This window comes from Columba livia, chromosome 23 (assembly GCF_036013475.1).
Source record: "Columba livia isolate bColLiv1 breed racing homer chromosome 23, bColLiv1.pat.W.v2, whole genome shotgun sequence".
NCBI lineage: Eukaryota > Metazoa > Chordata > Aves > Columbiformes > Columbidae > Columba > Columba livia.
Genome location: NC_088624.1, coordinates 2687822 through 2705587, shown reverse-complemented (window position 1 = coordinate 2705587; position 17766 = coordinate 2687822). Strand labels below are relative to the sequence as shown.

Sequence of the window (17766 nt, the reverse complement as noted above, 5' to 3'; positions counted from 1 at the left end):
ACATGAATCCCTTAAACCCCCCCATGCCTCAGTTTCCCTCGTGCATGCACAGAGCAGAACGGAGCCCCACAGTGTCCCTTTTATTGCAAGATATGCTGCTGCCCCCAGCCCCACGCCAGGCACGGGGGGGGCTCAATAAATACTTCAGTGTTAACCCCCCCACCCCTTAAAAACCACTGATGACAAAAAAATGCTCTATCCCCGCCCCCATCCCTTCCCAGTCACCCCTGTGGCCCCACTGGGGTGGCTCCGGGGGCTGATTGTCTGGCTGCAGCCCCCCCGTCCACTCAAGTCTTCCCAGGATAAGGGTGTTAAATGGGTGGGGGCACACACAGGACCAGCTCCCATTGCCTCGGGGTGCCGGGGGGGGGTGTCTGAGCCCCCCAGTGCAGCTCAGTTGCCGTAGAAGCCGTAGTAGCCGCCATCAGCGCCCAGGTCCTTGTCGTAGATGTCCCCGTTTCGGGGCGGGGGCGAGCTCTCGGCGCTGGAGGGGTACGGGGACACCCGCCGCCGCTTGCACTCGTACAGCCCCGAGTCCGAGGAGTCCCCCGAAAGCGTGGGGGGGGGTTCGGGGGGGGCCCAGCCCTCCGCCTCCTTCCCCTTCTCCTCCCGGGGCTCCCGGTACCAGCCCAGTGCCCCGGCGCTGCCCTTGGGGCCGAACTGCCCGGGGCTCCAGCCCCCCCCGAACCCCCCCGGGCCCTCGGGGTAGTAGGGCAGGGAGGGGTGGGGGGCGAAGGGTTTCACCCCATAGGGCACCAGTTTGCCCCCCCCGTACCCCACCTCGTAGCCACCGTACTCCAGCGCCCCGGGGGCGGGGGGCTGCTGAGGGGTGAAGTACCAGCGCGGGGGGTCCTTGGGGGGCAGGGGCAGCGGAGCCCCCCGCTCTGCCCCCGCGAAGAAGCGGCCGGGGGCGGGCAGCGAGTACTGCTCGGGCAGGAAGGGCTGGAAGCAGGGGGCTGGCAGGAGCTGCTGGCACCCGGCACCGTCCGGCGGGGATGGGGTGAGGCGGTCGCCCTCCGACGCCGTGTACATCCTGGGTGGGGGGGGGGACAGGGTGAGATTAGGGGGGGACAATGCCCTCCTGCAGCGGGGGCTCTGGGGGACGGCAGTGGGAGGGTGCGGGGACACTCACGAGTCAAAGTTGTCGCGGAAGCCTTTGGCGAAGGGGTTGTGGTCGATCTTCAGCTGGGTGATCTGGGGGGGGGGACATGGGGATGGGGGGGGCTGCTGCCAGCCTGCCCCTGCTTAGGGGACTACTGGGGTGCTGAGGGGATGCAGGGGTTACTGTGGGGCTACTGGGATGCCGAGGGGTGCAGGGGATTACTGGGGGTCTACTGGAATGCTGAGGGGGTGCAGGGGTTACTGGGGGGGGGGCTAGTGGGATGCTTAGGGGATGCAGGGGTTACCGGGGAGGGCTACTGGGATGCTTAGGGGATGCAGGGGTTACTGGGGGGGCTACTGGGATGCTTAGGGGATGCGGGGGGGGGGGGTACCAGGGGTTGTGGAGATGCTGCAGACAGGGGGTGTTGGTGGCAGAGAGGGGTGCTGGGGTGATGCCAGTAGGGTGACCCTGGCGCTGGGGATCTCGTGGGGCTGTTGGGGTGCATTGCTGTGATGACACTGGGCTGTATCAGAGTTTCTGTGGGCCTGGGGGGGTGCTGGTGTTCCTGTGCTGCTGGGGGGCTGTTTGAGGGAGGAAACTCGGGCTTTGGGGACCGGTACTCACGTCGGCGTTCTGGTAGGCTGTGACGGCGATGAACTGGGTCTCGGGGAAGGCGAAGGTGTGGGTGTGCGGGGAGGGGTGCGTCTCCTCGCCCTCGCCCTCCTTCACCTCCGTCACATGCAGCCGCGGCTGGTACTTGTGCAGCGACTGCAGCACGATCATCTGGGGGGGCAGAGGGAGGTCGGGGGCACGCGGGGACACGGCGCAGCCCGGCGGGGTAGCCGGACCCTTACCTGGCCCACGTTGTTGGCTGCGCCCTTGTTGTTGGTGAGCTTCAGCTTCCCAAAGGAAACCTCCTGCCGCATCCAGTGGGCTCCCGTGTTGGGCGAGTCGGGGTGCAGGTAGAGGCGGTTTCCTGGAGGGGGGGGACAGCAAGGATGGGGTTACCCCCCAGCCCCGGCATAGCGAGGAGGATGAGGAAGGGGATGGGAGGCTGTACCTGGCATGTTGCCCTCGGCTTTGCCGCACTGCACCCACTTGCCGCCCTGGTAGCGCCAGTGGTGCTGGTCCACCAGCACCACATCCACGCAGACGCTGTAGTGCGCCACGGGGTTGAGCCCCGAGAGGCTGAAGCTGAGGAATGGGAACATGCGCCTGGGGAGGGGACAGAGGCGCAGACACTGTCACCCCCCCCGCTCACCCCCAGCGCAAGGGCCTGCAGGGGGGGAAGCTCTGCCTTGTAAAGCAGTGATGGGGAAACTGAGGCACGGCGATGCCCTGACCTCTCCAGTGCCCGGCGGGGTGCCCGTGAGGAGGTGACTGACCCCGGCAGCTGGGGGATGCTCTCGGGGCTGATTCCCCCCCCCGGCATCTTCCTCCCTCTCCTCGAGCACCTTCCGGATCGGAAACCAACACCACTGCTATTTCGGGCTGGGTGCCAGCCTGCGCCAAGGGCAGGAAGGGGACAGGATGGGACAGCCGGGGGGGACCCTGGGGCTGCAGCTGCCACCCCCCCCGAGGGCTGCTCCCCACTGCCCCCCCCACCCAGGGTGGACCCCAAATCCCAGCCAAGGGTTGGGAGATCAGACCCTCCTCCCCCTCAGAGTTCAGTCCCTGCTTTTCCATCACCAGCCCCAGTAGTCCCAGTAGCCAGACTGGGATTACAGCCGGGGTGGCCAGTTCAGACCCCCAGCAGAGCTCAGCTCTTTGACTACAGCATTTTGGTACCCGCTAAGTTCTGGATTTTGGAAACCTGCCTCAGCAGCCCCATCCCCACCACCTGGCCACCCCATTAGCATCACCCACACTAACGAGCCATCATCAGGGAGCAGGACGGAACCCCCATGCAGACTGACATGAGGGGCACAGGGGGTGCCCATCTCCCTCTCAGCTCTGCCTGGGTGCGATACATGTGTGGCAATGGAGGACTCATCCTGACCACCCCCGAAAGGAGGGCTGGGGGTGCTGAGATGCCACACACCCCCGGTCCCCTCCCTCCCCTGGGCTGCGCCGCTTCCCGTGTGCCGGTACCAGGTGGGCGAGGGTGGGGGGCGGCTGGCAGCAGGGAGAGGCGCTGGTTTCACCCCCCTTCCCCATTTCCTCGAAGCACCAGCATTTCTTGTAAAACAGGTGCTGGGGCTTCTCCAAAAGGTCCCTGGCAAACCTCACCTGGATGAGGGGTCCCACATGGGGCTGGGGGGGTTTCCTCCTCCCCCCCTGGCAGAAGGGAAGGTGTGGGTCTGGTTTTGGGCCGGGATATGGGGCTGCCCCCCGGAGCTGCCCTGCAGAGACCAGTGAGCTCATGACAAAGATGCAGCAAGGGGGCTGCTGCAGCAGGGACCGGCGGAGCCCCCGCGGCCACCATCCTGCCCTGAGCACCAGCCGCAGGTGCAAAGCACGGTGAGGGGCTGGGGACGCACAGCCCTGGGTGTGGGGCAGGAGATGGGGAATCGGCCGCAGCACCAGGGCCGAGGAGCAGTGGAAAGAGCACGCACAGCCCGCACTGACTCAAAATTGCCTTTGCGAGAGAGCGGGGAAAAGAAAAAGAAAGCAGAGCTCACGGCGAGGAGCCGCACGTGTGCTCCCCGGGGACGGATGGACAGCAACACCGAGCGTACCCCGAGCACCACAGTACCCCGGGGACCACCCAAAACCCGTCACACCACTCGTGTGCCAAAAGCAAGCGGCCCCCGAGGGTCACATCCCTGCCAGAGCGTGCGAGACGTGGCCGTGCCGAGGGCCACGGCAGTTCCTGCCACCGGTACAAACTGCAGCCACATCAAAGGGCAGCAGCAAGGGGCTGCGCTGCCCCCGAGCCCCCCCAGGTGCCAAAACCCTCACCCACACTGGCTCCCAGCACAGCGGTGAACCAGGGCGAGCAGCCAGGCTGGGTGCTGCACCAGCCCTGAGCTGCTGCAAGGAGCAAAGAGGAAGAAAACAGCTTTTTCTGGGTTTTTTTTTGTTGCTTTTTGGGGTTTTTTTTTGCACCTTGCTTGCTCCGACACCACCGGCTCCCTGAGCCTCGAGCTGCTGGCGGAGCAGAGAAAGAGCCGCAGCTCACATGCTGCCGCGGTGCAAACCGCAGGGCTCGGCCGGGGCACGGCAGGGCGGGGGGTACGACCCGAAACCCTGCACGCTTCATGTTTATTTTTAAACCCCCCGGTGCTGGAGCTCCTGGGGCCGCTGCTCAGGCAGGACTCAGTTCCCTTGGGTTTGGCCCCTGCGGTTTGGGAGGTGCCATGGTGGGGGGCAGGATGTCCCAACCAACTCACCCACACCTCTAGTGTCCCCCGCTTTGCACATTTGTTTCTGGAGCTCTGGAAGCGGCCCCCAGCTCTTGCCCTGAGGTTTGTCCCTGTGTGAACCCCTTGACTCAGGGGGCTTGGGGCAAAATGGGTTGCATGACCATGGGGCAGGTGAACCAGGGGACACAGGGCACTGGGGACACACCGGCATGTCCAGGGGACACGGGTGTCAAGAGGACACTGGGTGATGTGGAACCCTGGGGTCAAGGGAACAGAGGGAGCAGAGGGTCAGGATGAACCCAGGTGGAGGGGAAATATGGAGCCCAGGAGCACAAACCCCCCCAGCAAGGGGAGCCCCACTTGCCCTGTACCGTCCCCGCACCCCAGCACCGCAGCGGGGGGGCTGCCAGCTTCCTGAGCCGCCTCCTCTCCCAGTACAACCCAGTGCAACCCAGTTGCATCGGCCACTAGAACCGCGGCCCGTGGGAGATCGGCGCAGCCCCCGTTGCGCTCCACCCGTCCCCTGCCCCCACAGCACAGCTGCATGGCACAGCTGTACGGCACGGCTGCTCGGTGTGGCATGGTGACACTGCATGGCTGCATGGCACAGCATGGCACAGTGGCGTGGTGCTGCGCAGCTGTGTCACAGAGCTGCATGGTTGCATGGCGCGGCTGCTTGGCACAGCATAGGCACATGGCACAGCTACATGGCGGCACAGTGCTGTGGCACTGGGTCCCCTCTTGTCACCGCAGCCCAGCCAAACCATCCCCAAGTCCCCTCAAAAGGGCAGAGCAAGCCCTTGTGCTCCCCCAAATGCAGGGCCACCCACTGCACCATCAAGCCAAAGCCAACCCTCATGTTAGCCAAATTCAAAACCAATCCTTGTCTCCCCAGCGTCCCCCACAAAGGCAACACTAGCCCTTGTGTCCCCAAATGCAAAGCCGGTCCTTGTACCCCCAAGTGCACCGAGTGCCCCTGAAAGGCAAAGCCAGCCCTGGCTTCGCAGCAGAAAGCCACGGGGCAGGAATTCCCCGGGCCCTTCGCAGCCAGGGCCATGGCGAGTCCTTGGGGGTTTCCACAGGAATCCTGCCCTGGCTGAGCCCGAGAGCCGCAGGGGATGGACGAAGGATGGGGACCTGCGTGGGAAACCGGCAGGAAATCAGTTTTGCAGGGTAGGAGTGGGTGGGGGATGGTATGGGATGGCACGAGGCGGCATGGGATGGTGTGTCAGAGGGGCAGAGAAGGTGCCGGGGGTGTTAATCCCACTACCCGACCAGGTTCACCCCAGTGCCATCATGTCCCACCCAACCTCAGCTCCTCTCCATGGGGATGCATCCCAGGGACACAGACAAGGAGGCGCCAGTGCCACCAGGCAAGATGGGGCACCCACACCAGTGGGATGGGACATGTCCCCTGTCCCAGAGCCCCCCAGCCCGATGGGTGCCTGTTTTGGGGCACACACCCCCTGCTTTGGGTTTTTCCTGTGTCTCAGCAGCGCTGCAGCCCGGCCCTGCACGTAGATTTTTGCAAAAGCAGCCCAGAGCCGGGGGAAACGGATGTTTTGTGGCTCCAAGTTTGACTTCTCCATGGTTTGGGTCTGCCATGAGCCCCCCAGCAGAGAGCACATCCCCCCCACACCCCAGCCCCACTGCAGAGCCATCACGGCGGGGATGGGACTAGAAAAAGAACCCCAAAAATTGCCCGTCTTCATGCTGGGAGTTGGCGGTAGAGCCCAGATGAGCCGCAGGGCAGAGAGGATGGGATCTTGGGGACACCCCAGTTTCCAGACCCTCAGCACCAGATCCTGAGCGGCCCCGATGCTGCAGGGGTGGGCTTTGCCCCAACACCCACCACAGCAGCTGGGGAAAGAGAGGAGGGACGTGATGGGGTGAATTTCAGCATGTTCCGGTAGGACTCGAATGTTCAAAGGTGACAAACAGCTATCTGGGGGCCCCAACATCCCCGCCACCCCCTGGGCTGATTCTGGGAACGTGTCGCCCCATCGGTGCCAGTTTTCTGCCGAGCGGCCCCGAGGCCAGTGGGGGGAGTGAGCCCGGGAATGGCCGTGGCAAACCAAGCGGCTTTAACACGTTTAGACTTTCACCACATTAAGCAGGTTGGTCTCAGCATCGAAGTGACACCGTCTGTCTCAGGCAGGGAGGGGAGCGGGCATGGAGCATCGCTGCCGGCAGCGGGCAGAAAGAGAACCCCCTGGGCAGGGGGCTGGCGGTGGGGAGGGGGGGTCACTGCAGCAGGAGGGGCTGGGAGGTCTCTGCCGGTTACCCGGTGTGGGGCCAAAGGATGGGCTCAGGGGGGCCACCAGCATTTCAGGCTCCCCTTGCTTCAAGTCGGGGCGGCTCAAGGGCCCCTCCAGGCCTGTATCGCACCCTCCAGACCCTGCAAGCGAGGCTGTTGGCAGTGGTGGGGTGCACTTTAGCTCCCCCATTTCCCCCCAGCTCCAGGATCCCCCAGCAGGAGATGGACAGCAGGTGCCCGGCCATCACGTCAACAACGGCTGTTTTGGCACCCAGGATGTTTCCGAAATGCTCCCCCTTCCCCGAGCACATCGAGGGCACCCAGCCTCTGCCTGCCCCACAGAGCAAGGCGGGGGATTTCCATCCCAGGGGGTACAGCAAGTAGAGGGGGTGTCCCCCACCCACCCGCTGTGCTCCGGGGACCCTCCTGCACCCCAGCCAGCGCTGGGCTCTCACTACTTGTTGCGGTGCTGAGCTCTGGATCCGGCCTGCATAAACACTGCCTCAGCCCCCCCGGCACCATGTCCACGGGCTTCCTGGCACAACAAACTCTGTCTGGAGCTCCAGACCCCCCCCCTCTCCCACCCTGACATGGGTGGAGGCACCCCCAGACCCCCTTCTCCTTCCAATAAGCCTCAGCAACCCTAAAAAATGAGACCAGAGGGGTTGGGTCCACTTTGCTCCTCCACTTTTTTCCTTTGCTCACACAGAAAGATGTCACCCCCAAACCCACAGGGACCCTTTCTTGCACACACACCCCACCTTGCATAGGCAGATGGGGACGCCCAGCCCCACAAACACTCCCGCCCCGCACCTCCAGTCCTTTGAGAAGACAAGACAGGAACCTCCAGCCCCTCATCGTGCCAGCCACCCCGTCCCATTCCGCAGCCCCCCAGCCTGTCCCACACCCTTCTCTGCACCCCAGCATCCCCGTATCCGCATCCCTGCCCGCACCGAACCCCGACCGATGCCTGCACAGGTCCCGGTATTGCTGCCTCTCTCTGTCCCAGTGCTCCCCGGCCCCCCACCCCGGTAACCCCCCCGGCTCACCTGCCCTGCTTGGTGATGATCATCTCGGTCTGGTGCTTGTGGAACTTGGCCCAGAGCGGGTAGTTGTTGAGCATCACCTGCACCTTCCCGGCCGCTCGGTACCCGGGGAGGGCGCAGAGTGGCCCGGAGCGGGGGCACAGTGGGGCGGCCCCCCCGGTGTAAGCGCCCTCCGCACCCGCGTACAACTCCGCGCCCGCGTAACCCTCCACCGCGTAGCCCTCCACCGGGGCGGCGGCGGGAGGCGGCGGCGCCCGGTAAGGCGGGCACGGTCCCACGAACCGGTTGCCGAAGGTACCGGGAGCACCGTAGGGCAGCGGGGGGACTCCCGGCTCCGGTCCTCCCCCATCACCGTAATAAGCGGCGGCGTCCCGGGGGCCCGGCGGCTCCTTGGCGAAGCTGGCGGTGCCGCTGAGCATGGGGGCGGCGGGGCGGGGGGTGCCCGGCTCCAGCGCGCCCATGGACGGGCGGGGGGCACCGGCCCCGCTCAGCCGCTCATGGGGGGGCCCCACCGGTGGCCCCGAGACCCGGAGCCCGGGAGCGTTTCAGCGGCGCCCGCCTCGCCGGGCTCCCGCCGCCCCCTCCATGCCCGGCGGCCCCGCGGGACGGGGGGGCGAGCCGGGGTAGCCCGGGGAAAGCCAAGGGGAGGAGGGGGGGCGAAAAAACAAACCTGAAAAAATAATAATAAAAAACCCCAAACAACTGGAAAAACCCCAAAAGTGCCGTTGAAGGGGTGTCCCCACCCTGTCCCGCTATTACCGGAGCTGCTGCCGGTGCCCTCACACGTTCCACCGGCCCGGCCCCGTGGCTCCGCGCCTCTTATCCAAAGAAGCGGCTCCGAGCCCGGAGCTCCGCCCACCCCCCCCCGCGGAGGCGGCCCCCACCGGGCGGGCCGGGGGCGGGACACGCGGGGCCCGGACACGCGGGGATGCGGGAGGGGATGTGGGACACGCGGGACACGGAGCGTGGGAGGAGATGGGGAACACGTGGAGACACGGTGAGCTGGGGGGTGGGGAGGTGGGAGGGGGTGGGGGACACGGGAAGGGACAGGGACACTACGAGGAGACACAGGGAGTGACCAAGGGGACAATGGAGAGCCCACACTCCTGGGTGCCCGACATTTTGGGTCCCCCCTGCACATTCTGGTGTCAGAGCACACACAGGAGGTGGCTCGGGCTGGGGGCTCGTCCCCTTCTGGGCCACCTTCCCCTTCTGCCAGGTTTGGGGTGCTCCAAGTCCTCTGGGCACAAGCTGTGCTCCCCCAGTGCCCCCCCAGGGCCAGGTCTCCCCAACACCTGCCCTTGACCCTGCTGTGCCAAGGGAAGTCCCCATGTCCCCCGGAGCCATCACGATGGCATTTTGCTCTGGAGGGGCCACTTCCCTTGGCAGCATCCCCAGCCCAGCGCCCGTCAATACTTTCCATTCCCAGTGGGGCAGTGCCATGAGGGGGTGGGGGACGGCTGGGTGCCACCCTGCACGAAAGGACGAGTGACACTGCCACTGGCCTATGTGTCCCCTTCCTGGGGTCCGGGCTCGGCCCCTGGGTGCAGGGATGTGCCCAAGTGTCCCCGCGCCTGTGGGTCCCCTCTGGGGCTGGGGGGGTGCGAGGGGTGGGGGGACAAAGGGGCACATGTGGGTCTCTACCAAACCCACGTCCTCTGGGACTGGTGGCCCTGGGGGGTGGCAGGTGACAGCGCTGGCGGGGGACAGCGGGAGGAGATGGATGGGGACATGGATGGGGACAGGTCTGCAGGAGGAAATGGGGAGTTAAGTATGTACGGGGTGGGGGTGGCAGCCGGGCCATGTGGGGCAGCTGGACGGGACCCCCACGTCCCCACAGTGTGTCACCTCGCGGGGGTCTGGCAGGGGGTGTGTATTGGCCCGTCAGACACAGCTTAGCAGCCATTCGGGCCTTTCAGTGGGGAATTGTTCCGAGGGGTCTCGGGCTGCCATCTCTATGCAAAGCCCCCCTGCTGACCCCCCCACTGCCTTTCCGGCTCCCTGACAGCTCCTCAGGCCCCTCATCCCCGGGACTCACCCCCCCAGGTACCCCCAGGCTGGCAGGGCACGGCCACCCCATCCCAACCCGTTGGGCAGGAACCCCCCCCCCACCTGCCCAAGCGAGAAAAAGAAGGAAAACAAGGAAATTTCCAGCCTTTATTTTCTAGGATGAAAAATAAAGGCTAGAGGGGGTTTAGGGTTGGGGGGGAACGACTCATTAAGGTGGGGGGGGAAGCAAGTGCTGCAGCACATGTGCTCCCTGACGTCACGACGTGCTAATTCATTCCTGTTATACCATTGCCGGCGAGAATAAATTCACATGGACACCCCCCCGCTGTGAGATTAGCCGTGGTGGCCACCCAGATGGGTGTGGGGCTCATGAGCATCCCCACTGCGCCCACGCTGGGGACCTGCCACCGCTGGGGACCTGCCACCGCTGTCCTGTGTCCCACTCAGCCCTGGGGGTCCTGGGTGGTGGTGACAGCGGGGCCTGGCGGGGCAGGGGAAGGAGCGCGGCTCTGTCCTCAGGATGTCACGTCCTTGAGTGTTCCCCCCGCAAGGTAAAGTGACACCGGGGACACTGCCCTCCCTGGGAGACACAGCGGGATTCCTGGGGCGACGGTTGTCACAAGTGTCCCTGCGCAGGGAGGACTCGCTCAAGGCCAGGAGGGACAGGAGAGCTGGGAGCCTTGTCCTGACCGTCACCTCGAACAGCCTCCGATGGCCCCATGCAACGGGGACACTCCGGGGCATCCTCAGCTGGGAATTTAGGCTTTGTCCCCTCTGATGCAACGTCCTTTCGGATAGGACGGTCTCTGTGCCAAGCGGCTTGAGCTCCATGGAGAGGGAGCACCGGGATTCGGGGTCCAAACCTCGATGCAGCGAGGCAGCAGCACCTGCAGGGTTTCCTGGAGGGCAGGAGACCTGGGACCTCTTTGGGGCCACATTCGGGCCCCTCAGCTTCCCCTCTGCAGACGGCTGGTGCAACACAGTGCTTTGCACATCTTGGACATGGGTCCAGCTGAACCCAGGACCAAATCCCTGGCATGGGCAGTGGGCAGGAGCCAGACCCCATCAGGGTGCCAGACCCCATCAGGGTGCCAGCCCATGGCCCGCTGTCCCCAAGCCCTGCTGTCCCCAAGCCCCGCTGTCCCCACGCCACCCTCCAGCCCAGACCCCAGGCAGGTGTTGGTGCTACTGCAGGGATTTTGCTCTTCCATCAGGAATTTGCTCACTGGGGACCGAGGGGAAACTTGGGGGTTATTTTCTTAGTCAATGGCATCGTTCCTGTTTTCATTATTAAAACGAACACGAAGGCACCGGGCACCCACAGGGGCTAAATTTGGTCTCAGGGAAAACCAAAAATACTCCCCCCCACCCCGGAGGAATTTGCATCTCGCTGCTGCTCGAAGGCAGCGGGTTGCTGAGAAGCTCGGGGAGGCATGAACGCAAACCACAGCGCGGCCGGGCCACCATGGCCACCTGCCCCCACCCCGGGGACCCCGCACAGCCCGGCTTGGGGACACATCCTGCACCCGGTTCCCCCAGCACTGGGAAAGAGGGGAGCGGGGGGCACAGCCAGAGCCAAGCACCCCAAACCATCCTGACCGGCACCGCGAGGATGCTCAGCACCTTCTGCCGTTGGAAAGGGAGCACCCATGGGTGCTGGGGGTGGGTGCTGAACCTTCCCCAGTGCCGCCAGGGCCAGGTCAGGGCCAGGTGGGGGTGGCACGTCGGTGGCAGCTCCGGGGGGGTCAGTGGCTGGGCGGGGGGGCTGACCAGACGGCTCCTTAATCTCGGGGAAGGAAGCAGCTCTGGTTACGGAGCTGCCCTCGGTGTAAAAGGAGAGCGACAGGAAGAAAAGTCATTAACATCGTTCCAGCCGCTGCCATCCAAAACCCACCTGGTGCCCCCTGCGCCCCCCACGCCCCCGCCACTGCCGCCACCGCGCTCCCGGGGGTCCGGCCGGGGGACCCCCAGCGCCCATCCCTGGGGTGGTCCCACTCGAAGCCCCAGTGCCTGGAGTCCCGGTGCTCCCACCTGCGGGACAGATCCTGCCCCCCTGGCCACCGAACCGCAGCTTTGGTCCCTCCTCCTCCTCCTCCTCACCCTCACCCTCCTCCTCTTCCTCACCCTGCCCGGGGGAGCCGGTCGGGGGGGGCACAGGGCAGCTGCCCACCCCAGCCCTAAGCGGGTGCCACCATGTCCAGGGTGTCACCATATCCAGGGTGTCACCGTGTCCAGGGTGTCACTGTGTCCAGGGCGTCACCGTGTCCAGGGTGTCACCGTGTGCAGGGTGCCATCGTCCCCGCATGCATGGGGTGGGGGAGCATCGACGAGTGTGACACTGTGCGAGTGTGGGAGGGGGCCACTGTGTGTATGTGTGTATGCAAAAGGGCTGGGGAGGCGTGTGAGGAAGCCTGAGTGTGCACAAGTGTGTGTGAGCGTGCAAGGGGCTGGGAGTATGTGTGTGTGCAAGGGGATAGGGGTGTGAGAGGGTGCCAGTGTGTGCACAGGTGTGCAAGGGGGCTGGTGTGGGTGTGCATGGGTGTGCAAGGGAGCCGGGGTGTGTGTGGGGGTGTGGATGGGTGTGCAAGGGGCTGTGGAATTGTGCAAAGGAGCCAGTGTGTGCACAGGGACCACTGTGGGTGTGCAAGGCAGCCAGCCGTGCGCGTGCAAGGATGTTTGCACAGGAGGCCCATTGTGTGTATGTGCAGCGCGGGGGGGTGTGCGAGGGCCCCCCCTCCAGCGCCCGCTGGGCCGGGGGGACTCCATGTCACCCCCCGCCAGCTCCGCAGCCCCTCGGCCCCTCCTGTACCAGGCGATTTGCTTCAGCGGGAGCCGGATCCTCGGTGAGAAGCCGCAGCTCCCTGGGGAGCGCCGGGGGGGCTGCAGCCCCTGTCTGGCCGGTTTAGTGTGACGGGGGCGAGCGGGGCTCCGGGCTGGGGCCCCCGGCCCTTCCTCTTCGTCAGCGGGAGGTGAAGGCCGGGGAGTGATGTGCACTGACCGGGCGGGGGGGACGGCGGGCGAGACACGGGCTACAGCTTCTGACAACGTGCGGCCCCCCCGGGCACACGCGTGTGTGGGATCGCTCGCCCCGCTGCCGCGGCCCTCCCTACATCTGGCTCCCGTGGGCTCGATGGCACCGGTGACATGGGGACACGGGGGGGCCAGAGCCCTCTGGGGTGCGGCTGAGGATGCTCCAGCCCAGCAGAAGAGGTGGCGGTGGCCGATCCTGCCCCATGGGGGCCAGTCCTGCCCCTTTGGGTCTCATCCTGTCCCTCAGGGTCCTGTCTTGACCCGTTGGGTGCCATCCTGTGCTATCAAGTCCCATTCCATCCTATTCAGCCCAATCCTGTCCCACCAGGTCCCACTCTGTCCCAGTAGGTCCCATCCTGTCCTATCAGGTCCCATCATGTCCCACCAGGTCCCATTCTGTCCCACCGGGTCCCATCCTGTCCCACCAGGTCCCACGCAGTCCCACGGGGTTCCACACGGCTCTGGAGGGCCCGATCCTGCTCCGGGGGGTGGTGGGGGCCGGGGGAGGCAGCCGGAGGCAGGACAGCGTTGGGGACGGACACTCGCCGCATGCCAAACGGTGGAGCCATGAGTTAAAAATACCCACGACGGAAGTGGAGGTGTCGGCACCGGCTGCTCCGGGCTGGGGGGGCCATGCTTGGGTGTCCCGGTCCCCACTGGGGACCCTCCTCCCCAGCACCATGACCCCACCAAAGTGGGTGGCAGCACTGGTGGGGGGGTCCCCGTGACACAGAGCTGGGGTCCCCAAAACCCTGGGCAGGAGAAGCATCACCAACCCCGCCCCCCCCCCGCCATGGCAGGTCCCACCATGACCATGGGCCTGTGGGAAATGTAAAGTGACAAATGACGCCCCGTGCGCGTTAATTGATGTGACGCGGGGCTGACACTGCGGTCGCACCCGGGGCCGGCGCAGGAAGAGAATAAACAAAAAATAATAATAAAGACAGTAATAAAGATAATAATAATAATAATAATAATAATAATAAAATCTAATCAGATGTCAGAAATAGGTCAGGGGAAGGATCCGGAGCCGGGTTCATTTCAGCTGCCGGTTACAAAGAGCCGCCTGCAGGTCCAGCTGTTGTGGGTCCAGCTGTTGCGGTGTGAGCCTGAACCGTGGTGGGGGGAGCTGAAAATGAGGGAGGGGTTTGCTGGGGGTGGACGGGGCAGGGATGTGCTGCCTGCACCATGTGTCTCTGCGGGATGGTGGGACCCCAGCCCCAAATGCCGCCTGCCCAAAGCCCGGCTCCTCTGCAGCGCCAGGGCTCAACGGCAGCCCAGGGTGCTCCCACTGGCACAAGTGCCAGATTTGTCCCCAAAATGTTGCTTTCCCAGCCCCAAGCTGCCCCACAGGTGTCAGAGGGTTTAAGGGATCCCCAGGTGTCCTGTGGGGGGACAGGGCATGTTGCAGCAGGGACCGCTGGGCTGTGGGGGTGGCCTGGGGTGGCCTCGTGGTGGCCGTGGCTGCTGTCCCGGTGGGTCACAGGGAGTTCAGGCTGCCGCTGGGGGGTGACAATGGCCCCTGGGCACCTGCCTGGTGCTGGATTTCGGGCTACGGGCCAGCGCGAGGCCATCAGCGGGTTGTGGCCGTCACAGTCCCATGTGTCCCCATGGCTGCAGCTCCCTGGGGACACGTCTGCCACGGGGCCACTGCCATGGCCAGTCACCACCACGCTGTCCCCGAGGGCCACGCAGGGGCCAGGGGACATGTTTTCTGTCCCTCCACTGCATGCCGAGTGCTCCCTGCATCACAGCGCATCACCCCCTGCACCTCCCCACACCCCACTCCAGTGACAACTGGGGACAGGGGGTGCCAGGGCACAGGGGGGTTCGGAGGGGGGGTGTCTTCCACTAAACCCCCCCCCCGTTGGATGCTCGATCCGGGTGACCCCGAGTTTAACCCCACTTACGGCGCCGGCAGACGCTGCCCCCGACGCAGATGGGTTGTGACAGCCGAGAAGTCCCCCCCGGCGGGCGCTGGCGAGGCGCTGGCCGTGGCGGGGGGGGGCGCGAGGCCCTTGTCACGGCGCGTTGGCTCCGTCACCTCCCCGCAGCGAGACGGCGGGTCCCGCGCACGGGGCCGGGGCAGCCTGTGGGTCCCCGGGGGGCCCGGTGGCACTTGTCTCTCCGCAGCATCCGTGATGGCGCTGGGCACATGGCAGCCGGGGCTGCGCGTCCCCCCCCCGCTGTCATTTGAGGCCGCAGCCCCCTGATGGATGGAAGAGGGGGGGTCACCGCGGATGGATGCTAAAGAACCGATGCCATCGTGGGGATGAGGAAGGACGCTGAGGTGGCTTGGCTAGAAGGGGACATGCCACATCCTCCCTGGGGCGGGAGGGTTGGCAGGAGGTCCCCGGGGACTGCGGGAGCCACTGTGGCCCCCCCGAGGCTGTGGGGAACGGGGCTGGGGAGGGCGAAGCACGTGTGAAAACCTTCTGTCTGTCCAGGAAGAGCATCTGCCAAAGGTCAGGCAGCTGCCGCTGAGACACGTGTGGGGACCAGCAGCCGGGGACCCAAGCTGGCCGGGGAGCGACGGGCAGCTGCTGCCAGAGCCGGGCATCCCGGGGCGATGTGGGCACCCCAGGGTGATGACCAGGCACCCCAGGGTGATGCTGGCACCGGGTACCCAGCTGAACGCAGCACCCAGGGTGATGTGGGCACACAGGGTAATGGTGACACTGGGTACCCAGCCCGTATGCAGCACCCAGGGTGATGGTGACACCAGGTACCCAGCCAGTATGCAGCACCCAGGATGATGGTGACACCGGGTACCCAGCTGGGATGCAGCACCCAGGGTGATGGTGACACCGGGTACCCAGCTGGGATGCAGCACTCAGGGTGACGGTGACACTGGGTACCCAGCCGGGATGCAGCATCCAGAGTGATGTGGGGACCCCAGGATGCTGTGGGCACCCCAGGACAATGCGGGCACTGCTGTAAAGGGGCTGAGCTGAGAAGCCAAAGCGCAGCCGCCCCAAGTCCTTTGCAGAAAACATGGGCTGAGACCCCAAGCCAGTTGTGTCACCTCTGCCTGTGGGGCCGGGGGGCTTGTCCCCAGGGCTGTGGGCGCAGCCCCCCGCCGGGCAGCCCCTCCGTTTCTTATAAACGCCTCTGGAGACACTCGCCCCGTGACATGGCAACTCTGGGGCTTGTGGTTGAACCCCAGGGCTCCGGCTTTGACTCACACCGGATCTGCGGCACCGAGGGGCCTTTCGGGCGCCCACGGCTGGAAAGAAACGCTCACCCGGGCAGGAGCGCCGGGCGCTTCCTCACAGCGCCGTTTCCTATAAACCGCGACGGAGGGGAGCCGGGGCCCGGCTGTCATCGTTGTCCCCAAACCAAGTCCATTGGAACCCTCCAGTTCAGTTTGGGGGGGTCATTTTGTGCACACGGGCGATCCTCCTGACACCCTTCAGCGAGCAAAGTCGAAAGTAGCAAGAAACACCCAGGGCAAGACACCAGCACAACCCTTAGGAGCCAGCAGAGAACCCCTCTCAGGACACAGAGCTGGGGACACCAGTCTGGCTGTCACTGCTGTCCCCACCGTTTGGGGTGGCCCCAGCCCTGGTCCCCGTCCCCCGCCCCAGCTGCAAGAGAAAGCGGGACCTGAGCAGTGAGAATCACTTCATTTTTCCCCTAAATGATAGAAACGCTGAGAAAAGAAAAGAAAACCCCGAAAGCCTGCTGGAAAAAGAAACCTTTCGACCAGCCCAAAATAAGAGGGGGTTTTTGCCAGGAAAAAAAAAAAAACAACAAAACAAAAAGAAAACAAAAGAAAGAAGAAAGTTGCATAGGAAACGGTGAAGTGTGACCCGCTGCGAGGCTGAGCAGGTGCAGGGCACAGGGACACTGTCCCTCGTCACCACAGCTGACACAGCCAGATGCCCAGCCCTGCCGAGACCCCCCGGCCCCAAAGTGGGGCCTCGGGACCCCACTCTGGCCACGGCCATCACTTTGTCGCTGTCCCCAGATGCTGCTGTGGGGTGCGATGCCTGTTGGGGGGGATGCTCCTGGCCACCCAGACTCTGTCCCCGAACCTTGGGGACACGTCCTCCCCAGCACCCTTGGGGCAGGGCAGCTGTGGGGATGCTCTGGGGTGGGTTTGGGGACAAAGACTGCAGGGACACACACACACCCGGGTGATGTCTCCGCACCCTGAGCCCCGCACAGTGGTCAGACACTCCTGGGGTGCAGCAGCACCCCCAGTTCAGCCCTGGGGGGTGTGAGGGCGAGACCAAAACCACAGCCCAGCACTGCGGTTGGCAGCTCCTCCGGTGAGGTGCCGGGGAGGCGGCAGCAGCCGGGGGGGTCAGAGGAAATGGGGCCGCACCCCCCCGGGCAGCCCCGCTTGCCCTGTGCCGGGTGGTGCAGCCACAGCGGGGGGTGAGGGAAACTGAGGCACGGGGTATGGGTGGCGTCGGTGGGACCGGTCCCTCTTGCAGTGGGGGTGTCTCAGGGTTTCCCCATGCGGAGATGGGGCAGCAGGGGGTACAGGGGGGGTGCAGGGTGTGATGTGCTGCATCCTAATCATGGGATGTGGGAGCTGCACAGAGCCCTGTGTCCCCTGCAAGCATGGGCACCCCCAAACCTTCGTCCCGCCCCAGCACCATGCACAGGCAGAAGAGGGGGGCAGCCCCCAGGGAGCAGCTTCGCATGCAAATGCCCCAAACTTGGAGTGCCAGGATCCCCAAACTCACATGAGCATCATGCATACAGGATGGGGACACATCTCCCCATGGGTGACACATCTTCCCATGGGTAACACATCTCCCCATGGGTGACACGTCCCAGCTCCTCCTGCAAGACCCAGGAGCTGGAGAGGGGCTGGTGTTTTGGGGGGGGCCCAGGGGTCGCCGGGGAGCCCAGGAACCTCCTGACTCAGCGGCTGCCGCCCCCGGGGGACATGGAGCTGAGTCGACGGCTGGATGAGTAACGGCACCTGCGTTTGACATTTATCATGTGATTTCAAAAAAAGAGATCGGAGCTGGGGGGGCAGTGGGTGGCAGGACAGGGTGG

At 65.1% G+C, this 17766-nt stretch overlaps 1 protein-coding gene across 3 annotated transcripts; it reads right to left on the bottom strand.

The window, feature by feature from the left end:
• Positions 1-65: 65 nt before the first annotated feature.
• TBX21 (T-box transcription factor 21) lies at positions 66-8354 on the bottom strand. 3 transcript variants are annotated; one of them, XM_065039702.1, is made up of 6 exons: positions 7714-8354; positions 2163-2317; positions 1957-2078; positions 1727-1885; positions 1133-1194; positions 66-1033 (listed from the first exon to the last, which is right to left on the bottom strand). In XM_065039702.1, exons 1-6 carry the CDS (start codon positions 8169-8171, stop codon positions 394-396), a joined length of 1596 nt encoding a protein of 531 aa, XP_064895774.1. In that variant the 5' UTR covers positions 8172-8354; the 3' UTR covers positions 66-393. The 3 variants fall into 3 exon arrangements, with proteins under 3 accessions (XP_064895774.1, XP_064895775.1, XP_064895776.1); XM_065039703.1 differs by having other exon boundaries at positions 2163-2296; XM_065039704.1 differs by lacking the exon at positions 7714-8354 and adding an exon at positions 2446-7218.
• Positions 8355-17766: the final 9412 nt, after the last annotated feature.

What these genes read in the sequence shown, in the direction of transcription:
- TBX21 (XM_065039702.1), bottom strand. Translation starts at nt 8,171, where the DNA reads ATGGGCGCGCTGGAGCCGGGCACCCCCCGCCCCGCCGCCCCCATGCTC. An exon ending in CAGCCTACCAGAACGCCGAC is followed by an intron (nt 1,195 to 1,726) that starts GTGAGTACCGGT and finishes CCCCCCCCCCAG; the next exon opens with ATCACCCAGCTGAAGATCGA. An exon ending in TTCCGCGACAACTTTGACTC is followed by an intron (nt 1,034 to 1,132) that starts GTGAGTGTCCCC and finishes CCCCCCACCCAG; the next exon opens with GATGTACACGGCGTCGGAGG.